This window comes from Centropristis striata, chromosome 16 (genome assembly GCF_030273125.1).
Source record: "Centropristis striata isolate RG_2023a ecotype Rhode Island chromosome 16, C.striata_1.0, whole genome shotgun sequence".
Lineage (NCBI taxonomy): Eukaryota > Metazoa > Chordata > Actinopteri > Perciformes > Serranidae > Centropristis > Centropristis striata.
Window position 1 is genome coordinate 13,821,204 of NC_081532.1, and position 19,577 is coordinate 13,840,780.

Sequence of the window (19,577 nt, forward strand, 5' to 3'; positions counted from 1 at the left end):
AACTATGTACAGAAGGAATTTAAAGAATACATGGATAATAACAATAATGGGGAAGTATCGCCAAGTGTTTTGTGGGATGCAGCTAAATCAGTGATCAGAGGGAAGCTTATTGCCTACACATCACATAAGAAAAAGGAAAGATGTAAAAAAATGTCTGATTTACAAGAAAAACTTAAAGTACTAGAGAGTGAACATGTAAAAGGGAAAGATCCCCACACCCTAAATAAAATTAATACTATCAAAAAGGAATTAAATGGCCTCTATGAAGAGGAATTAGAGAAAAAAGCAAAGTTTGTTAAGCAGAGGTATTATGAGAGTGGCCCTAGGGCCTTAAAACTCTTGTCATGGAGGCTAAGGAAGCAACAGGCAGAGAGCTCCATATTTGAAATTAGAGACCCTAGAACAAAAAAAACATGCCACAAATTAGAGGACATACAACACGTTTTTGAAAATTATTACAGAGAACTATACAGGGAACCAAATTCGACTAGCCCTCAGGAAATAAATACATTTCTGGAATCACTAGATTTGCCCTCCATAGGTGAAGAACAGAATAAAACACTAATGGCAGATATCACAAGGGAAGAAATAGAAAAGGCAATCTCTAAGTTGAAGGCTAACAAAGCACCGGGAACCGACGGCTTTCCAGCCGAATGGTACAAGACCTTTAAAGAACAAATAGTACCGATACTTTTGGATTGCTTTAACCATACACTTAAAGAAGCTGAACCACCAAGAACATGGAGTGAAGCAATCATTTCAGTTATTCATAAGGAGGGTAAGGATAAAAAAGAGTGTAGTGCATATAGACCAATATCTGTATTGAATATTGATTATAAGTTGTATGCGTCAATACTGTCTAAAAGATTAGAACATATTATACCAGAACTAGTGGACCCAGATCAAACAGGCTTTGTGTGTGATAGACAAACGCAAGACAACATCAGACGGGTGCTGCATATACTTGATCATGTGACTAAAGGGAAAGAACAAGTTGTAGCACTCAGTCTAGATGCCGAAAAGGCGTTTGATTCGGTCCGCTGGGAGTACCTATATTTGACGCTGAGAAGATTTGGATTTAAAGAAGACTCTATTAGATGTTTTAAAACCCTATATTTTTCCCCAAATGCCAGGATAAAAATCAACGGACATCAGTCACAGCCTATTGCCCTGGAGCGAGGCTGCCGACAAGGCTGTCCTCTCAGTCCAGCTCTTTTCTCCCTATTCATAGAACCCTTAGCGCAGTCAATCAGGGATGACCCGGTAATAAAAGGAATAATGGTCAGGGGCTCGGAGCAAAAGATTTGTCTATATGCGGACGATGTTTTATTGCTTATAACAGAGCCAGAAACTAGCATCCCTAGGTTGATGTCTGTACTAAAAGAATTTGGAACCTATTCTGGATATAAATTAAATGTGCAAAAAACTCAAATTTTAAGTTATAATTATTCCCCGCAAAAAGACATGTTGAATAGATTTGACTTTAAATGGAACTCAAAGGAGATTAAATATCTGGGGATCCGAATACCTAAAGATTTATCCAAAATATACGAGGCCAATTTTGGGCCTGTAAATAAAACCATCAAGTCAGATATCGACAGGTGGTCTCAATTGCCCTTGGACATGCACAATAGGATAGAAACAATAAAGATGAACCTACTTCCCCGACTCTTATATCTCTTTCAATCCCTCCCAGTAATGATCACACAAATGCAATTTAACGAATGGGATAAGTGGATCTCAAGATTCGTATGGGCAGGGAGAAGGCCAAGGATTCAATTCAGAACACTACAACTGACCAAAGAGAAAGGGGGCAGATCACTACCATGCCTGGCAGACTATTATAAGGCAGCGCAATTGAGACCACTGGCGTGCTGCTGTAACCCAAATTATTCAGCAAAATGGAAGGATTTGGAAACTTCACAATTAGAAATACCATTACAATCTATTCTGGGTTGTAAAACACTGTATGAGCAGCATTCTAGTGGCCTGAATCAATGGTCTAAAGTTTGCCTTCGTATTTGGTTTAAGGAATGTAGGTCACCATCACTTGAAAGACAGTCTAAGTTATTGAGATGGGTTGTCTTTGACCCTGACTTCAAGCCCACAAGGATTGATGGAAGGTTTAAACACTGGTATAGAAGAGGAATTACCTCTTACTGCTCAATTACGTCCAAGGGTGAATTTGATAGTTTTCAGAGAATCTCGGATACATATGGGCTGGAAAAAATGGATTTCTTTAGATATCTTCAAATTCGGTCTCATTATAATGACCAGATAAAACCACCAGCAGAAAGTGAGACCAACTTAATTGACATATTTATTGACATGTACAAAAAAAAGGACAATAGGAAACTTGTTTCGAAATTGTACTCCTGTATTCAATCTAACAAGAAACACTCAACAGATAAGATTAGACTAAAATGGGAGAAAGAATCTCAAACTGTCATCACAGAAGAAGAGTGGATGAATATATGCTCAGTGCAGTCAACTTCCACTAGTTCAGGTCTCTGGAGAGATTTCTGCTGGCGGAATCTGGTCAGATATTTCATAACCCCCAAGTTAAAATGTGTGCAAACAGGGGAGACAGCCAGGGGACTGTGTTGGAGGAACTGCGGTGAACAACTAGCAGACCACTTTCATATATTTTGGAGCTGCTCAGCTATTCAGCCATATTGGCAAAAGATTACACAAGTAGTAAAAAACATTTTTGGTGATGTAATCAACAGCTCTTTTTCTTCAATCTACCTGGGTAATATTGCACCCCATATATTGGGGCGAGATAAATATCTTTTAAAAATATTATTAGCAGCTAGTAAGAAAGCTGTTACTCGCAGCTGGCTGCAAACTGCACCTCCGGCGGAGTCCGACTGGATCAATATTGTGACCAATATTCAAAATATGGAAAGAATGACCTTTTCGTTAAATCTACAGACTGATAAATACTTGCACTATTGGGAAAAATGGATTGTGTACATGTCCGAAAGAGATGCTCATTGAGCCATCATTGTATTTGTAACTTTACCAGTGTAATATCTGAATGAATGTATAGGTGACCAACTGTTTGTTCTATGTATCTCTGTATGTTGTCTGTTTGTTCTATAAAAATAAAGTACAAAAAAAAAAAAAGATTGGCAAAGGTTGTATTTTAGTTTTTATTTATTTAAAACAAAACGTTTTTTGTGATGTTCATGTAATGCTGACTGTAAAACAAATTGGGGGTGTTAAAGTTTTCTTTGACCTTTGACCTTTTATAATAAAGCTTTAGTTATGGAGAGACAATTGTAACATGGAGCTGATGGTCTTTTGGGAATTCTAATTCTTAATGCAATCTCTCAGCAGGTCTGTTCCCAAATGGAGCAACAGTGGGATGGGTGCTATCAACCATCTGTAACCAAACAAGAACCTAAAACAGATTCACAGCATGAATTTACCCTTCGACTAACAAGGACAACTACAAATTCACAAGTTTCTGTGATACATTTTATAACGTTAAATCATTTTGTTTTCATGTGTATGTTACGCGCTCAACTGAAAGCATAATTTAAGAGTCAAGTGGAATAATGTTTTAAGGACATGAAAATAAAGTTAATATCTCAAATCTTCAATTTGCATTTTCATCTTGTCATTAAGCTTGTTTTATCAATGTGGAAGATGCAGGCTGGTGTCATCTTCAGGATGTTTATTTGCTCTTATGAATTTCTGTTTTGACACCATTTAACTGAATCTGAAGGCAAGTAAGACTCTTGTACTCTTGGAATACTTTTATCTGATTATGGTGTCAAATTAAAATTAAATGCAATAAAGCAATGATTCCATTTTTGTTGTCATTGATGTTACAATTTTGATAAAGCCAAAGATAGTAGAGAGTCACAGCAGAACTTTGAGCTCGTCTTCAGCATGCTAACATGCTCACAGTGACAATGCTAACACACTAATGCTTAGTGTTGATCATTTTTAGCAAGTAACATGAATACATTTAATAAAATTAGTAAAGTAAAGCTGAGGCTGCTGGGAATGTCTGTTAAGGGATCAGCCACATATTAAAACTCATCCAGTGGGAACATGGCTCACTGTACCAAATTTCATAGTTATTATTTATTAGGTTGCAGAGGCAGAAAACGTTTCAAACTCTCACTTTCAGTCAAAAAAAAGTCATACTGGAAGGGATGAACAGGGAAATACTCAACATTCTGAACATTATTTTACTACTCGACCCAATGTATTAAACTCGAGAAGCATTCCCTGATTGAAAATTTTTATTCCTTTATTGGTGGCAGAAAAGATGATAACTTTACCCAGAGTAGAAAAAAATGACGTGAAGACAGGTATGTTTTTAAACTGATGGGCTCCTGTACTTAATTACTTTAAATTACCAAAGTGATACACTGTACTGAGTTTATTGTGAACTTGACCAAGATCTATTAAAATTCTGTTTATCTGAAGAAGAAAACTGTATTTTTTATTTTATTTTATTTTTTGAAAACTCCTTTCTATGTGGATGCAAAGTTATTTTTTCTTTGTATTATTATTATTGTTATTATCATTTCCTGACAAAGCAGCTGTGTGTCTTTTAAACAAATAAAAGTATGATAATTTTTAGTTTAAGCAGTTACTCTTTTAACTTATTTTTGCAGTAATCAAATTTAGCATTGTATAATGATATGCCCTCACACAATAATTTAAAGAAATAGCCCATACTAACCTTAAAAGTCTTTTCAATAACATAATGACAACTCCTTGAGTTGAGGGTTAAAACTAATGTTGTTGTTCGTAAGTTTCTGTTTATCATAGATAATTTGTGGTTGTTGAGACATGATGCGATGAAAGGAATGAGGACATCATTTTACTGTTGCCTCTCCCAACGCATACCACAACACTTTCCTCTAAGTCATTCTTACGGCAGGCACACACAAGTATAATACTGTTAGTACTGTTGGTCTAAAAAATCTTGTCCTTAAGTATTTTAATAGGATAAAAAGTTGTTTTATTAATATAAAAGATGCAGCCCGGTGTCAGGTTTTAGTAGGTTTTACATTTGGTTTGTTTCCTCCTTGATGTTTTTATTGCCACTTAACTAAAAAGTGGCCTGACTGAAGGCTACATGCATGGAAAACTTGATTTCAAAAGTGGTGGGACACATTTAGCACAGGCACAAATCCACAAAGAAGCACGTTTTTTATGAGAGAGTAGCAGCACCATGACATTTCAGGCTACTAGTGTTGGATATTATCATGTTCAGATCTCAACAACAGGTAAAATAATATGCAAAATGTACTTATTTTACTGAAAAATAAGTATCATCATGGTCCATAAATTCAGAAAATACATGCAAAACTTGTAATAAACATTAATAATCACTGGGGATGATGCTGGCCAACAGCTGTAACACACCATCTTTTAATAATGTATGTTTTATGTTCATATTAAAGTATCCTTTTGAGGTACTTGTACTTATTTAAATGTTCTGCCACTTTATACCTCTGCTGCAAGTACTCTTTACTCCATCCCAGTGATTTTAAAAGCTTTAGTTACTAGTCATCAAGTTCATTTATATTGTCTATCAATAATAAATAATAGTTTGTAATATATTATTGTAGATTACTCCTTCTGGCAGGCTATAAAGTACAATCCAAAAAAGGTGGAACACTCTTTTCAAAACAATTTTGAGTATATATTTCCAAAATAAGGAAAGTTATTGAGTTTCAGTTTGAACATTGAATGTATTGTCTTTGTACAGTTTTCATATGAATTTATGCTACACAGGAAATCATCAAATTCTGTTGTATTTATGTTTTAGACAAGTTTTTGGAATCAAGGCTGTAATTAATACAAATGTAGCATTTATCAGCTGCAGCAATAAAGTAGAGTACTATTTTTTAAGTTTAATAAATATACTTATATCTTAAGTATATTGTTGTACTTCTGTTAAGATTTTAAATGCATGACGTTGACTTATCAGGATTTTTCTGTCGTATTGGCACTTTTACTAAAGTAAAGGATCTGAATAGTTGTTCCACCACTGGTTAAAACAGAAAGAACACCAACAGGGAACAAGGAACAAACATAATCACATATTTAACATTTCTGAGGTGATGTTAAGTTGCCGAACCAGTTTTTAGTTCTGATTGCTCCTTCAAGAGATAGATAGATACACTCGAACATAGTTGCATCTAATTTTTTTTTTTAGCTCCAGGTAAAAAGCAGCTCTAATGAACATCATGATATAAAAACAGATGAGGTAGCTGTATGCAACACTCAGATTTACTCAATCAGTACCCTCCTGCGGACATTATGAGGAAATTAGATATTAACAGAAAACCAAATCTTTCACAGATTTATTGCACAAAACTCAGTTGCCTGAGATGAGAAAGTGCTGTAAGTGAACAGATATATTTTGCAGTTGCCTCCTTCATTTGGCAAAAGTAAAAAAAAATATTTTGTTGATTTTTCAGATGAGTGCAGCCAGCCATCCCACTGCTGCTGCTGCTGATGCTCCGACACCAGCCACGACTGCAGTAGCAGCTGTTGACAGACCAGCTGCACCTAGAGGAAGATTACACAGGTGAGATAGAGGGATGGAGCTACAGAGAAGCTGAGGGAGTCTAGTTTTCCAGATAAAACAGTAAATCATGTGTTGTCATACACTGTGTTGTAAACCCAAAGCTTTTTGTTGCACTTCAGACACACATACTGCCCCTTTGTGACATCCCAGCAACTCACAACTAACCACATGACTAAAATATTTATTAAAAATTAGGTTTGTTTGTGTTTACCTAATGACTGCCAAAAAGCCACCCAACCTCCTGCTGCCACTCCTCCTCCGTTAGCAGCTGCAGCAAACGACATGATGGCGGCAGCAAAGGAACCTGCAGCTATTCCTGTTGCGGTGAACCCTACGGCCCCCAGGACCAAGGGAGCTGCTACCACAGCCCCAACTGCATGTGAAAAAAACTTTGATGTTAACCATATTGTGCTAATTTGTGAGGCCACTTTCATGGCACATTCAACATGTAAAGGACTTTTTCTACATTATATTGTGTTAAAATCAGTTGAAAAAGTAAACAGGCTGTATAGGCTACAATGTCTTACCTGCACCTCCGACACCTAACAGAACAGTCACTGAAACAGAAGATGAAAACTGAAATCAACATTTACATTTCATCAGACTGAACTTTTGCTGTGTATGTATGTTACTCATTATTACATCTTTTTAAGGAAATAATACAAGTAAAACTATCAGTGTTTTAAAAGAAATGTTTAAGTATTGTAAAAGAAACAGTGATACTCACAGAGAGCCATTGTAACTGTTGAGTGATGAACTGAACCAGGTGGAGACTAATATACTCTCCGACAGCTACAGGTAGCTACTGTAGACTTCGTTTTTAGGAAATCAAACTGTTTGAATCTAATCAGAAGAGGGCGGCACAAAGTCCTTGTCGCTATTGCTAATAAACTCGAGTAGGGAGTGATTCATCACTATATTTAGAATATATAGAAGAAAACAAAAGACAGGAACACTAGAGAGTTGTTCAACCAGTTGAGTTCTGAGCTCTTTCAAACCTGCATTCAGGACGACCTTTAAGCTTTTAATAACTGAAGAACAATGTTTCAGGACATGTATAGGAGATCTAAATCAATGCTCAGTTTCTGGGTTTTGGACGTCAGCAGGAAGTTGTTAGTGTGGCACCAAATGTGCAGGCTTCATGTTTGACATAACTGTGCTCCTGGTTTTTTAGTGGATGAGGCTTTTATCAGCATACTTAAGGATGGTTAGTGAACAGATGATTTCTTGACAAAGATCACATCTCATTAGAATAGAGTCATCTGCTGCAGCATATACTGTATATGAAGAAATAACTCACTCATGTTAACAAAGCTATCTCTACATCTGCTACAAAACCTTTTTTTACACAAGGAAATTACATTTTTGCACGTTTTCCTCCCCATACATTTACAAAATATACAGCTACAAAACTTTTTCACTCATTAAATATCTGTAGATAAACTAAGAAATGAATGACCCTTATATGATGCCACTTTGTCACTTTATTGTTTACATTTGACAAACATAAATAAACTCTTAACGCTGCCTCTAAACAAGCAAGCAAGTTTTTGTTTAAATTAACTTTATTCATGGGAAAAAAACAGCTGATGCATTGCTTATTTCTTTCATGGAGGCAATGGTTTGGTCTGGATGTAGTCTTGAGTGATTGACTGCAGGAACTTTAAATTAACTGGCTATGCAAAACAGGAAAATGGTTAATTAAACTTTAGCAAAACAATTGCAACGTGACAATTTGCACTTATTTGTGGCACTTATGGCATGCCATATTAAAAAGGCTTTTCTGACGCCTCTTTAAGTTCCATGCCACGCCCCTGTGACGAATCATATTCCTGTGAGGAGACAAAACTAGTTTTGACTCAAAAGAGCAACCACACTGTAAAAAAATATTAAATTTAATTTACGACAAAATACCAGCAGCTGTGGTTGCCAGAACTTCAACGTAAAAAATACAGTGAGTGGGTTTTCTACTGTAAATTTAAATGTAAATATCAGCAAAAACTGCAATTTATTGTTATTATTTATTGTTGTTAATTATTGTTGTTAATTATTTATTATTTTTAAGGTAATTGTGTTTTTGGGACATTATGGTATTTCTCCATTAATTCTCCATTTATTATTTTAAATACTTTTACGATTTAAGTTTTGTATTATTCCTTGATTTACGGTAATTTAGTGTCTACTATGGTGATATACAATTTTTTAATTTTACGCCCTATTTCTGATGCAATTAGACAGTGTTTTACTGTCATTACGACAAATGTTTTTTTTTACAGTGCAGGAAAGGACTTCTCACGAACCTTTTAGTTATTTCAGATTACAAAATATAGAAATAGGTGAGGTGATTTTGTGTGATGTTCACTGTCATGAGCCATCAGCTGATTTTCTCCTGATAAGGTAGTTTCCCTCAAATGTATGAGTTTTAGCATCTTTTGACTTGTGCTTTGTTTTAATGATCTACAACTTGATTGTGGTCAGTACAACATGCAGCTTTAATTTAAAAGATTTTAGCGAAAAAGAGAACCCTTTCATTAATGTACTCACTTAGTACCTTCCTGCAGACACTATGAGGAATTGAAGTATTAACAGATGACACAGTGAACCAGTATCTTTCACAGATTTATTGCACAAAACATGTATATGTGCTATAAGTGAACAGATATATTTTTCAGTTGCCTCCTTCATTTGGCAAAAGCAAAAATATTCATTTTGTTGATTTTTCAGATGAGTGCAGCCAGCCAAGCCACTGTTGCTGCTGCTGATGCTCCGGTACTAGCCACGGCTGCAGTAGCAGCGGTTGACAGACCAGCTGCACCTGCAGGAAGATTACACAGGTTTTATATGAAGTGATGGAGCTACAGAGAAGTCTTCTTTTCAAGATAAACCAGTAAATCATTACACACAGTAGAGTTGTTACACTGTTGTAAACCCAAGGCTTTTTGCATCCCAGCCACTCACAATTAACCACATGATTAAAATATATATTTTAAAACCAGGAATAGTGTTTACCTGCTGCCTGCAAAACAGCCACTGCGCTTCCTGCTGCCACTGCTCCTCCGTTAGCGACTGCAGCAGTCGACATCATACTAGCAGCAAGGGAGCCTGCAGCTATTCCTGCTGAGGTGAACCCTACAACCCCTAGAATCAAGGGAGCTGCGGCCACAGCCCCAGCTGCATATGAAAAAAACTTTGATGTTAATGATATTGTGCTAATTCGTGAGGCCACTTTTATAGCTCATGCATGATATAAGTTCAACATGTCAAGGACTTTTCTACATTATACTGTGGTAAAATCAATTGACAAAGTAAACATAAAGGCTGTACAAAGTCTCACCTCCTCCTCCGACAACTAAAGCAGCAGTTACTGAAACAGAAGATGAAAACTGAAATCAACATTTATTTCTAATCAGACTAAACATTTACTGTGGTTACTCATTATTACGTGTTTTAAAGGAAATCATACAAGTAAAACTATCAGTGCTTTAAAAGAAATGTATAAGTATTGTAAAAGAAACAGTGATACTCACAGAGCCCCATTGTGACTGTTGAGTGATGAACTGAACCAGGCGGAGACTAATATACTCTCCGACAGCTAGGTAGGTACTGTAGGTTTTGTTTTTCAGGAAATGAAACTGTTTGAACCTAATTAGAAGAGGGCGGCACAAAGTCCTTGTCGCTATTGCTAATAAACTCGAGTAGGGAGTGATTCATCACTATATTTAGAATATATAGAAGAAAACAAAAGACAGGAACACTTGAGAGTTGTTAAACCAGTTGAGTTCTGAGCTCTTTCAAACCTGCATTCAGGACGACCTTTAAGCTTTTAATAACTGAAGAACAATGTTTCAGGACATGTATAGGGGATCTGAATCAATGCTCAGTTTCTGGGTTTTGGACGTCAGCAGGGAGTTGTTAGTGTGGCACCAAATGTGCAGGCTTCATGTTTGACATAACTGTGCTCCTGGTTTTTTAGTGGATGAGGCTTTTATCAGCATACTTAAGGATGGTTAGTGAACTGATGATTTCTTGACAAAGATCACATCTCATTAGAATAGAGTCATCTGCTGCAGCATATACTGTATATAAAGAAATAACTCACTCATGTTAACAAAGCTATCTCTACATCTGCTACAAAACCTTTTTTTACACAAGGAAATTACATTTTTGCACGTTTTCCTCCCCATACATTTAGAAAATATACAGCAACAAAACCTTTTCACTCATTAAAAATCTTTAGATAAGCTAAAAAATGAATGACCCTTATATGATGCCACTTTGTCACTTTATTGTTTACATTTGACAAACATAAATAAACTCAGGCTGAGGCCTGAGATGCTGGCGTTCATAGACGACATTCATTAACGCTGCCTCTAAACGGCGCAAGTTTTTGTTCAAATTAACTTTATTCATGGGAAAAAACAGCTAATGCATTGTTTATTTCTTTCATGGAGGCAATGGTTTGGTCTGGATGTAGTCTTGAGTGATTGACTGCAGGAACTTTAAATTAACTGGCTATGCAAAACAGGAAAATGGTTAATTAAACTTTAGCAAAACAATTGCAACGTGACAATTTGCACATGACTATTTATGGCACTTATGGCATGCCATATTAAAAAGGCTTTTCTGACGCCTCTTTAAGTTCCATGCCACGCCCCTGTGACGACTCACATTCCTGTGAGGAGACAAAACTAGTGTTGACTCAAAAGAGCAACCACACTGTAAAAAAAAAAAAAAAAGTTTAATTTACGACAAAATACCAGCAGCTGTGGTTGCCAGAACTTCAACGTAAAAAATACACTGAGTGGGTTTTCTACTGTAAAGATCAGCAAAAACTGCAATTTATTTTTATCTATTATTTTCAGGGTAATTGTGTATTTAGGACATTGTATTTCTCCATTAACTATTTTAAATACTTTTACGCTTTAAGTTTTGTACCATTCCTTGATTTACGGTAATTTAGTGTCTACTACAGTGATATACTTTTTAATTTTACACCCCATTTCTGATGCAATTTGACAGTGTTTTACTGTAATTACTACAAACATTTTTTACAGTGCAGGAAAGGACTTTACAACTTAACTGTGGCCAGAAAACAAGACTGCTTTATGGAGACTAAAATTAAATTACTCACTCTGTCTTTCTGGTGAACTTCATGAGGAATGGAAATATTTACAGATGACAATGAACCTGTAGCTGTCACAAGTTTTACATTTATTGCACCAAACCTTTTAGTTATTTCAGATAACAAAATATAGAAATAGGTGAGGTGATTGTGTGTGATGTTCACTGTCATGAGCCATCAGCTGATTTTCTCCTGATAAGGCAGTTTCTCTCAGCTGTATGAGCTTTAGCAACTTTTGACTTGTGCTTTGTTTTAATGATCTACAACTTGATTGTGGTCAGTACAAGATGCAGCTTTAATTTAAAAGATTTTAACAAAAAAACACAACCCTTTCATTAATGTACTCACTTAGTACCTTCCTGCAGACACTGAGGAATTGAAGTATTAACAGACGACAGTGAACCAGTATCTTTCACAGATTTATTGCACAAAACATGTATATGTGCTATAAGTGAACTGATATATTTTGCAGTTGCCTCCTTCATTTGGCAAAAGCAAAAATATTCATTTTGTTGATTTTTCAGATGAGTGCAGCCAGCCATGCCACGGTTGCTGCTGCTGATGCTCCGGTACTAGCCACGGCTGCAGTAGCAGCGGTTGACAGACCAGCTGCACCTGCAGGAAGATTACACAGGTTTTATATGACGTGATGGAGCTACAGAGAAGTCTTCTTTTCAAGATAAACCAGTAAATCATTACACACAGTAGAGTTGTTAGACACTGTTGTAAACCCAAAGCTTTTTGTTGCACTTCAGACACACATACTGCCCCTGTGATTAACATCCCATCAACTCACAATTAACCACATGATTAAAATATATATTTTAAAACCAGGAATAGTGTTTACCTGCTGCCTGCAAAACAGCCACTGTGCTTCCTGCTGCCACTGCTCCTCCGTTAGCGACTGCAGCAGCCGACATCATGCCTGCAGCATAGGAGCCTACAGTTATTCCTGCTGCGGTGAACCCTGCGACCCACAGAACAACAGGAGCTGCGACCACAGCCCCAGCTGCATATGAAAAAAACTTTGATGTTAATGATATTGTGCTAATTCGTGAGGCCACTTTCATGGCTCATGTATGATATAAGTTCAACATGTCAAGGACTTTTCCACATTATATTGTGTTAAAATCAGTTGAAAAAGTAATCATAAAGGCTGTACAAAGTCTTACCTGCACCTCCTCCGACAACTAAAGCAGCAGTTACTGAAACACAAAATGAAAACTGAAATCACCATTTATATTTAAACAGACTGAACATTTGCTGTGGTTACTCATTATTACGTGTTTTAAAGGAAATCATACAAGTAAAACTATCAGTGCTTTAAAAGAAATGTATAAGTATTGTAAAAGAAAAAGTGATACTCACAGAGCCCCATTGTAACTGCTGAGTGATGAACTGAACCAGGTGGAGACTTTTATATACTGTGGTGAGATTTGGTGAGAGGAGGAACAAGGACCCCTTAATTACTGATCTTATGCAGGTGTGCATAAGATCAGGATTGTCATCCTTACCTGGCCGTAGCTCTCCACTGGTTGCCATAGTAACGGCGTCAGAGCGTCTGACGTCGTCACGGCGTCATATAATTGCGACAGCGACAAAAACAACAACAACAAACATGATGGAGGCAGGTCACCTCAGTGTATTGGCCTTATCACTGTCCAGTAGAGGTGAAGAACATCTCAGACGCACCAGGGGAGAAACCGGGCGGATGGACGCCCCGTCGGGCCCGCATGAGTCGGGCGCGGCTGCCGGTGGACACTATGGGTGGACACTCCTCTCCGCGCTGCCGGCGCTACTCGTGCCGCGTAGAGTGACGTCACGGACAGTCAAAACCGATCTGAGTGTTTGGAGCGGTTCAGACTGAGACGCATCTGTCCAAATGAGATTTGAAACTACCTCCTGAAGGTGGTTTCGATCCGGTTCGCAAAAATCGTATTTCATGTGATTTGTGACTGTTCAGACTTCAAAAGAGCCATCCAGTTCCAATCTGCATGGGCTAAAAATCGGATTTTGGCTGGCAGTCTGAATGCGGCCTAATAAGGATTGTCCCTTTTGTACGCCGCTCTCTTTGCTGTGTTTGTTCAAAGGTTCTGACATTCCTGGCATTTGTTGCCAAAGGTAAAAACCCACATTTATTACAATACTCTCCGACAGCTGTAGGTTTTGTTTTTAGGAAATTAAACTGTTTGAATATAATCAGAAGAGGGCGGCACAAAGTCCTTGTCGCTAGTGCTAATAAACTCGAGTAGGGAGTGATTCATCACTATATTTAGAATATATAGAAGAAAACAAAAGACAAGAACACTAGAGAGTTGTTCAACCAGTTGAGTTCTGAACTCTTTCAAACCTGCATTCAGGACGACCTTTAAGCTTTTAATAACTGAAGAACAATGTTTCAGGACATGTATAGGGGATCTGAATATATGCTCAGTTTCTGGGTTTTGGACGTCAGCAGGAAGTTGTTAGTGTGGCACCAAATGTGCAGGCTTCATGTTTGCCATAACGGTGCTCCTTGTTTTTTTAGTGGATGAGGCTTTTATCAGCATACTTAAGGATTGAGATCCTTCTATGATGTCACTTTATTACTTTATTGTTCCCCAGTATAAATAAACTCAGGCAGAGGCCCAAGACGCTGGTGTTCATAGACAACATTCATTAATGCTTCCTCTAAACGGCCCAAGTTTTTGTTTAAATTAACTTTATTTAAGGAAAGTCCTAACTCCTAATTACTAAGAACACGGACCTTGGTCCGGACTTTCATGTGTGAAAACGCCCTCAGTAATTATTTGCTCTAGTAGAGTAACATAAGGAGCTGTTGGAATATGATTTCATGGGGATTAAGGGATGGAGCTAGATAGCTAGATAGATAGATAGATAGATAGATAGATAGATAGATAGATAGACTTTATTTATCCCAAGCTGGGAAATTACAGTGTAGCAGCAGCATTACACACAGAGACAATGACAACACAATTAAATAAAAAGAACAACCTAGGCATACTTCAAGCAATAAAATATAAAAATACAATAAAATAAAATAAAAAATAAAGTGTCTAAAGAAGGAGTATGTATTAAGGAGTAGAATAGAATTCCAGTGCAGAATAAATATGAATATACAGTATAAAAATGTTGGTGCTATGAAACAAATAAGGTGCAATGAACAGTGTGCATAAAAAACACATAAAGTGCATAGACAGTATGTAATGAACCAGACTATTATTTGTTAATGTACAGTGTGATGGCATGTGGCAGGAAAGATTTTTTGTATCTGTCCCTTTGACAGCGGAGCTGGAGCAGCCTGTGAGAGAAGGTGCTCCGCTGTCTTTCTACTGTGTGATGGAGAGGGTGCTGATCATTGTCCATGATGGCCAGCAGTTTGTTCAGTGTTCTTCTCTCCACCACAGTCTCAAAAGTCTCCAGCCTGAGACCAAGTACAGAGCCAGCCTTCTTGATAATCTTATCAAGTCTGTTGGTGTCGCTGGCTCTGATGCTGCTGCCCCAACACACAGCAGCAAAGAAAATGGTGCTGGCAACAACAGACTGGTAGAAGATCTCCAACAGCTACAGAGAAGCTGAGGGAGTCTAGTTTTTGAGATAAGTAGTAAATTAAACTGTAGCATTATTACATAGTAGTGTCATTATATTCTACACACTGTATTGTAAACCCAAAATAACAATGTGATTTTTTTCTTACAGTTCCATGTTTGTGAAACACCTGTGTAGGGTTTGTTGTTGTTGTTGTTGTTGTTGTTGTACTGCCCCTATGATTAGTTTTATAGCAATGCTCATCTCACCATAAAGATTCAAAAGGCAAAGCCACAAGATATTTTAAAAGAATGTGAAAAATCAAGTAATTGTGTTTACCTGCTTAGCAACTGCAGTAAACAACATGATTTTTGCGACGATGGAGCCTGCAGCTATTCCACCTGCAGTGAAACCTGCAGCACCCAGAGCAACAGGAGCTGCAACCATAGCAACAACTGTACAAGAACAACAACACAGCAGACGACACATGGTCTGTTATGTCATCATGATTATTTTTCCATTATTATTTTTATACCCCTGTTCCTTCCTTGATTAAAGAACTAAATATCCTGGGGCGTTCCCGGTGGCACACCTGGTAGAGCTCATACCACAGAGGCCCAGTCCTCGTATGCGGGCGGCCAGGGTTCGAATCCAGCTCGGAGCCTTTCCCCTCTGTCTCCCCCTTTCACCCTCAATATCTCTCCTGTCAATAAAGCTACAAAATGCCCCAAAAAATATCTTTTCTCACTCAACTTGCAGCTACTTTAAGGATAAAATGCAATCACCATTTTCGTTCATGTATAACCATTTATTGTGATATATATATATATTAAAAATTCATACATATTCTATTTTATTGAGCTGGAATTGAAATAAACCATTTTTATGTGGATTGTGCACTAATATATATATATATATATATATATTTTACCACTCTGCAAATGTTCCCAGAGAGCTAACATAAAACTTTATTAAAAACTATTTAACATTGGTTTATATTAAATTGTTTTATGAAATAAAAATGCCCATCTTGAGTTGAAGATGAAAGCTTATGTTGTTGTTGTTTCTATTCATATCATTGTTTATAAGTTTCTGTTTCTCATAAATAATTTTTGGTTGTTGACACATGATGCAATGAAAGGAATGAGGACATCATTTTACTGTCTCCTCTCCCAAAGCATACCACAACACTTTCCTCTAAGTCATTCTTACGTCAGGCACACACAAGTATAATACTGTTAGTACTGTTGGTCTAAAAATCTTGTCATTAAGTTTTTAAATAAGACAACAGGTTGTTTTATCAATATAAAAGATGCAGCCTGGGGTCATTAGCTAGATATTTAGACTTTCAATTCATCCAGAATGTAACATAAACCGTTACATAAACTAAATCAAGTTAACCATTAATTTCAGAGGAGATAAACGCTCGGTATACGTGAGCACAAAAATCAAAGTAGGTTTTACATTTGGTTTGTTTCCTCCTTGATGTTTTTATTGCCACTTAACTCAAAAGTGGCCTGACTGAAGGCTTCATGCATGAAAAACTTGATTTCAAAGGTGGTGGGACACATTTAGCACAGGCACAAATCCACAAAGACACAAAGTAGCATGTTTTTATAAGAGAGTAGCAGCCTGAGCACTGAGGCTCAATGTCACCATGACATTTCAGTCCACTAGGTTTAATGATGAATGACCTGAACATGATAATGTGTGAGATATTATCAAGTTCAGATCTCAACTACAGGCAAAATAATATGCAAAATGTACTTATTTTACTGAAAAATAAGTAGCATTATCGTCCACAAATTCCAAAAATAAGTGCAGAACTTGTAATAAGCATTAATAATCACTGGGGATGATGCTGGTCAACAGATGTAACACATCAGCAGTAAATAATTTATGTTTTATGTTCATACTAAAAGTATAATTTGGGGGTACTATTTAAATGTTCTGCCACTTTATACTTCTACTGCAAGTACCGTACTCTTTACTCCATCAAAATGATTTTAAAGCTTTAGTTACTAGTCACTTAGTTAATTTAAATTGTCTATCAATAATAAATAATAGGTTGTAATATATATCTTAAGTATATTGTTGTACTTCTGTTAAGATTTTAAATGCAGGACTTTGACTTAACAGAATTGTTTTCTGTAGTATTGTCACTTTTACTAAAGTAAAAGATCTGAATAGTTGTTCCACCACTGGTTAAAACAGAAAGAACACCAAAAGGGAACAAGGAACAAACATAATCACATATTTAACATTTCTGACGTGATGTTAAGTTGCAGTTTTTAGTTCTGATTGCTCCTTCAAGAGATAGATACACACTCGAACATAGTTGCATCTAATTTTTTTTGGTACCAGGTGAAAAGCAGCTTTAATTAACATATAAAATATAAAAATAGATGAGGTAACTGCGTGACGCTCAGAGTCATTTACTCACTCAGTACCCTCCTGTGGAAACCATGAGGAATTAGAATATTAACAGACGACACAGAGAACCAATATCTTTCATAGATTTATTGCACAAAACATGTCAGTTGCTTGAGATGAGAAAGTGCTGTAAGTGACCGGATATCATGACCTCCTTCATTTAGAAAAAATATAAGAAATATATATTTTTAAATCATTTTCATGATTTTTCAGACGAGGATTGCTGCTCAAGTTGCTGCGTCCACTGCTGCTCCTACAACTGCTCCGACACCAGCCACGGCTGCAGTAGCAGCTGTTGACAGTCCAGCTGCACCTGCAGGAAGATTACACGTGTTTTATATGGAATGATGGAGCTACAGATAAACTGGGGGAGTTATTTTCAAGGAAATAATTTGCACAGTAGTGTTGTGTTGTTATACACTGTGTTGTCAACACAAAGCTTTTTGTTGCACTTCAGACACACATACTGCCCCTGTGATCAACATCCCAGCAACTCACAATCAACCACATGATTCAAATATTTTTTTAAATCAGGAATAGTGTTTACCTGCTGCCTGTAGAACAGCCACTGTGCTTCCTGCTGCCACTGCTCCTCCGTTAGCGACTGCAGCAGCCGACATCATGCCTGCAGCATAGGAGCCTGCAGCTATTCCTGCTGAGGTGAACCCTACGGCCCCCAGAACAACAGGAGCTGCGACCACAGTCCCAACTGCATGTGCAAAAAAACTTGATGTTAATTATATTGTGCTAATCCGTGAGGCCATTTAAATAGCTCATGCATAATAATAAGCTTAGCATGAAAAGCCTTTTCTACATTTTATTGTGTTAAAATCAGTTGAAAAAGTCAACATGCAGAAAAGTCTTACCTGCACCTCCGACAACATACGCAATAGTCCCTGAAACAGAAGACGAAAACTGAAATCAACATTTAGAGTTTATTATTACGTCTTTTTAAGGATATCATACATGGAAAACTATCAGTACTTCCAAAAAAATGCATAAATATTGCCAAAGGAACAGTGATACTCACAAGGATCCATTCTTGCTGGGTACTGATGACTCCTGAACCAGATGGAGACTTATATACTGTAGGTGGGTACTGCCGGTTTCGTTTTTTAGGAAATGAAACTTTTAGAATCTTGTCACAAGAGGGCGTCACGTGTGCTTGCTCTACTCAAAGCAAATAACATGCTGAGCTAGTGAGTCATCTCTTTGGAAAATAATGAGAAGAACTAAAGTCAGGATCAGTATTATCATTATTATTATTACACCTCCTTATCTTCCTTGAATAAAAAACTAAATAATTATATACAGAAAATACTTTTCTCGCTCAACTTGCACTTTAAGGGTAAAATGCAATCACCATTTATGTTCATGTAAAACCGTTTATTGTCATTAAAAAAAATAAAATGTTAAAGACATTTGTAATACGAGTCCAGGCATATCTAATGGCCAAAAATATCATTCTTATGTCCTTTTCTCTCTCATTTAAAAGATGAACTGTGAAACCCCATTGGTGTAATACTAAACTCTTACCAGTAGATGGCGCTATTTCTCTGGTATGTGGAGGGTGTCAAAAGCAACAAAGCTTCCTCAGGTTAAAATTTTTTTTAGAGCTAATCATCTGTTTACAAAAAGTTGGAGACAGTCAATATCTGCAAAATGTTCTGTTCAAGTTGTGGCCTGTTATTAACAGCTGTATTTATTTATGTATGTATTTATTTTAAGTCTGTATTAAGTCAAAACCAAACTAAACATATTAGTTATTTCAGAATTTATTTTCCCATTTCGTATATTTATATTAAATTCAAACCATATTTCTTTTCTATCTTTGAGTGTTTGAATATTCTTGTGTGCTTTCTGTACATCTATCTATCTATCTATCTATCTATCTATATTTTTTGTTGATGAAGTCTGATTCATTTTGAA

The 19,577-nt window shown here is 36.7% G+C and overlaps 3 protein-coding genes across 3 annotated transcripts; all 3 read right to left on the reverse strand.

Moving 5' to 3' along the window:
• Positions 1-9,171: 9,171 nt before the first annotated feature.
• On the reverse strand, positions 9,172-10,102 carry LOC131988422 (interferon alpha-inducible protein 27-like protein 2A). The gene is made up of 4 exons (XM_059353533.1): positions 10,093-10,102; positions 9,900-9,929; positions 9,575-9,736; positions 9,172-9,380 (listed from the first exon to the last, which is right to left on the reverse strand). The coding sequence occupies exons 1-4, from the start codon at positions 10,100-10,102 to the stop codon at positions 9,286-9,288; spliced, it is 297 nt and encodes a 98-aa protein (XP_059209516.1). The 3' UTR covers positions 9,172-9,285.
• Positions 10,103-12,093: 1,991 nt separating this feature from the next.
• Positions 12,094-13,172, reverse strand: LOC131988607 (interferon alpha-inducible protein 27-like protein 2A). The gene is made up of 4 exons (XM_059353756.1): positions 13,056-13,172; positions 12,860-12,892; positions 12,535-12,696; positions 12,094-12,302 (listed from the first exon to the last, which is right to left on the reverse strand). Exons 1-4 carry the CDS (start codon positions 13,063-13,065, stop codon positions 12,208-12,210), a joined length of 300 nt encoding a protein of 99 aa, XP_059209739.1. The 5' UTR covers positions 13,066-13,172; the 3' UTR covers positions 12,094-12,207.
• Positions 13,173-17,720: 4,548 nt separating this feature from the next.
• On the reverse strand, positions 17,721-18,802 carry LOC131987951 (interferon alpha-inducible protein 27-like protein 2A). The gene is made up of 4 exons (XM_059352900.1): positions 18,679-18,802; positions 18,515-18,544; positions 18,196-18,357; positions 17,721-17,961 (listed from the first exon to the last, which is right to left on the reverse strand). Exons 1-4 carry the CDS (start codon positions 18,686-18,688, stop codon positions 17,876-17,878), a joined length of 288 nt encoding a protein of 95 aa, XP_059208883.1. The 5' UTR covers positions 18,689-18,802; the 3' UTR covers positions 17,721-17,875.
• Positions 18,803-19,577: the final 775 nt, after the last annotated feature.

Bases quoted from the DNA above. Each gene is read 5' to 3' on its own strand.
- LOC131988422 (XM_059353533.1), bottom strand. The intron at 9,737-9,899 runs GTGAGACTTTGT...TTTCATATGCAG, and splicing joins TTTAGTTGTCGGAGGAGGAG to CTGGGGCTGTGGCCGCAGCT. The intron at 9,381-9,574 runs GTAAACACTATT...ATCTTCCTGCAG, and splicing joins GGCTGTTTTGCAGGCAGCAG to GTGCAGCTGGTCTGTCAACC.
- LOC131988607 (XM_059353756.1), bottom strand. The intron at 12,697-12,859 runs GTAAGACTTTGT...TTTCATATGCAG, and splicing joins AGTTGTCGGAGGAGGTGCAG to CTGGGGCTGTGGTCGCAGCT. The intron at 12,303-12,534 runs GTAAACACTATT...ATCTTCCTGCAG, and splicing joins GGCTGTTTTGCAGGCAGCAG to GTGCAGCTGGTCTGTCAACC.
- LOC131987951 (XM_059352900.1), bottom strand. The intron at 18,358-18,514 runs GTAAGACTTTTC...TTGCACATGCAG, and splicing joins GTATGTTGTCGGAGGTGCAG to TTGGGACTGTGGTCGCAGCT. The intron at 17,962-18,195 runs GTAAACACTATT...ATCTTCCTGCAG, and splicing joins GGCTGTTCTACAGGCAGCAG to GTGCAGCTGGACTGTCAACA.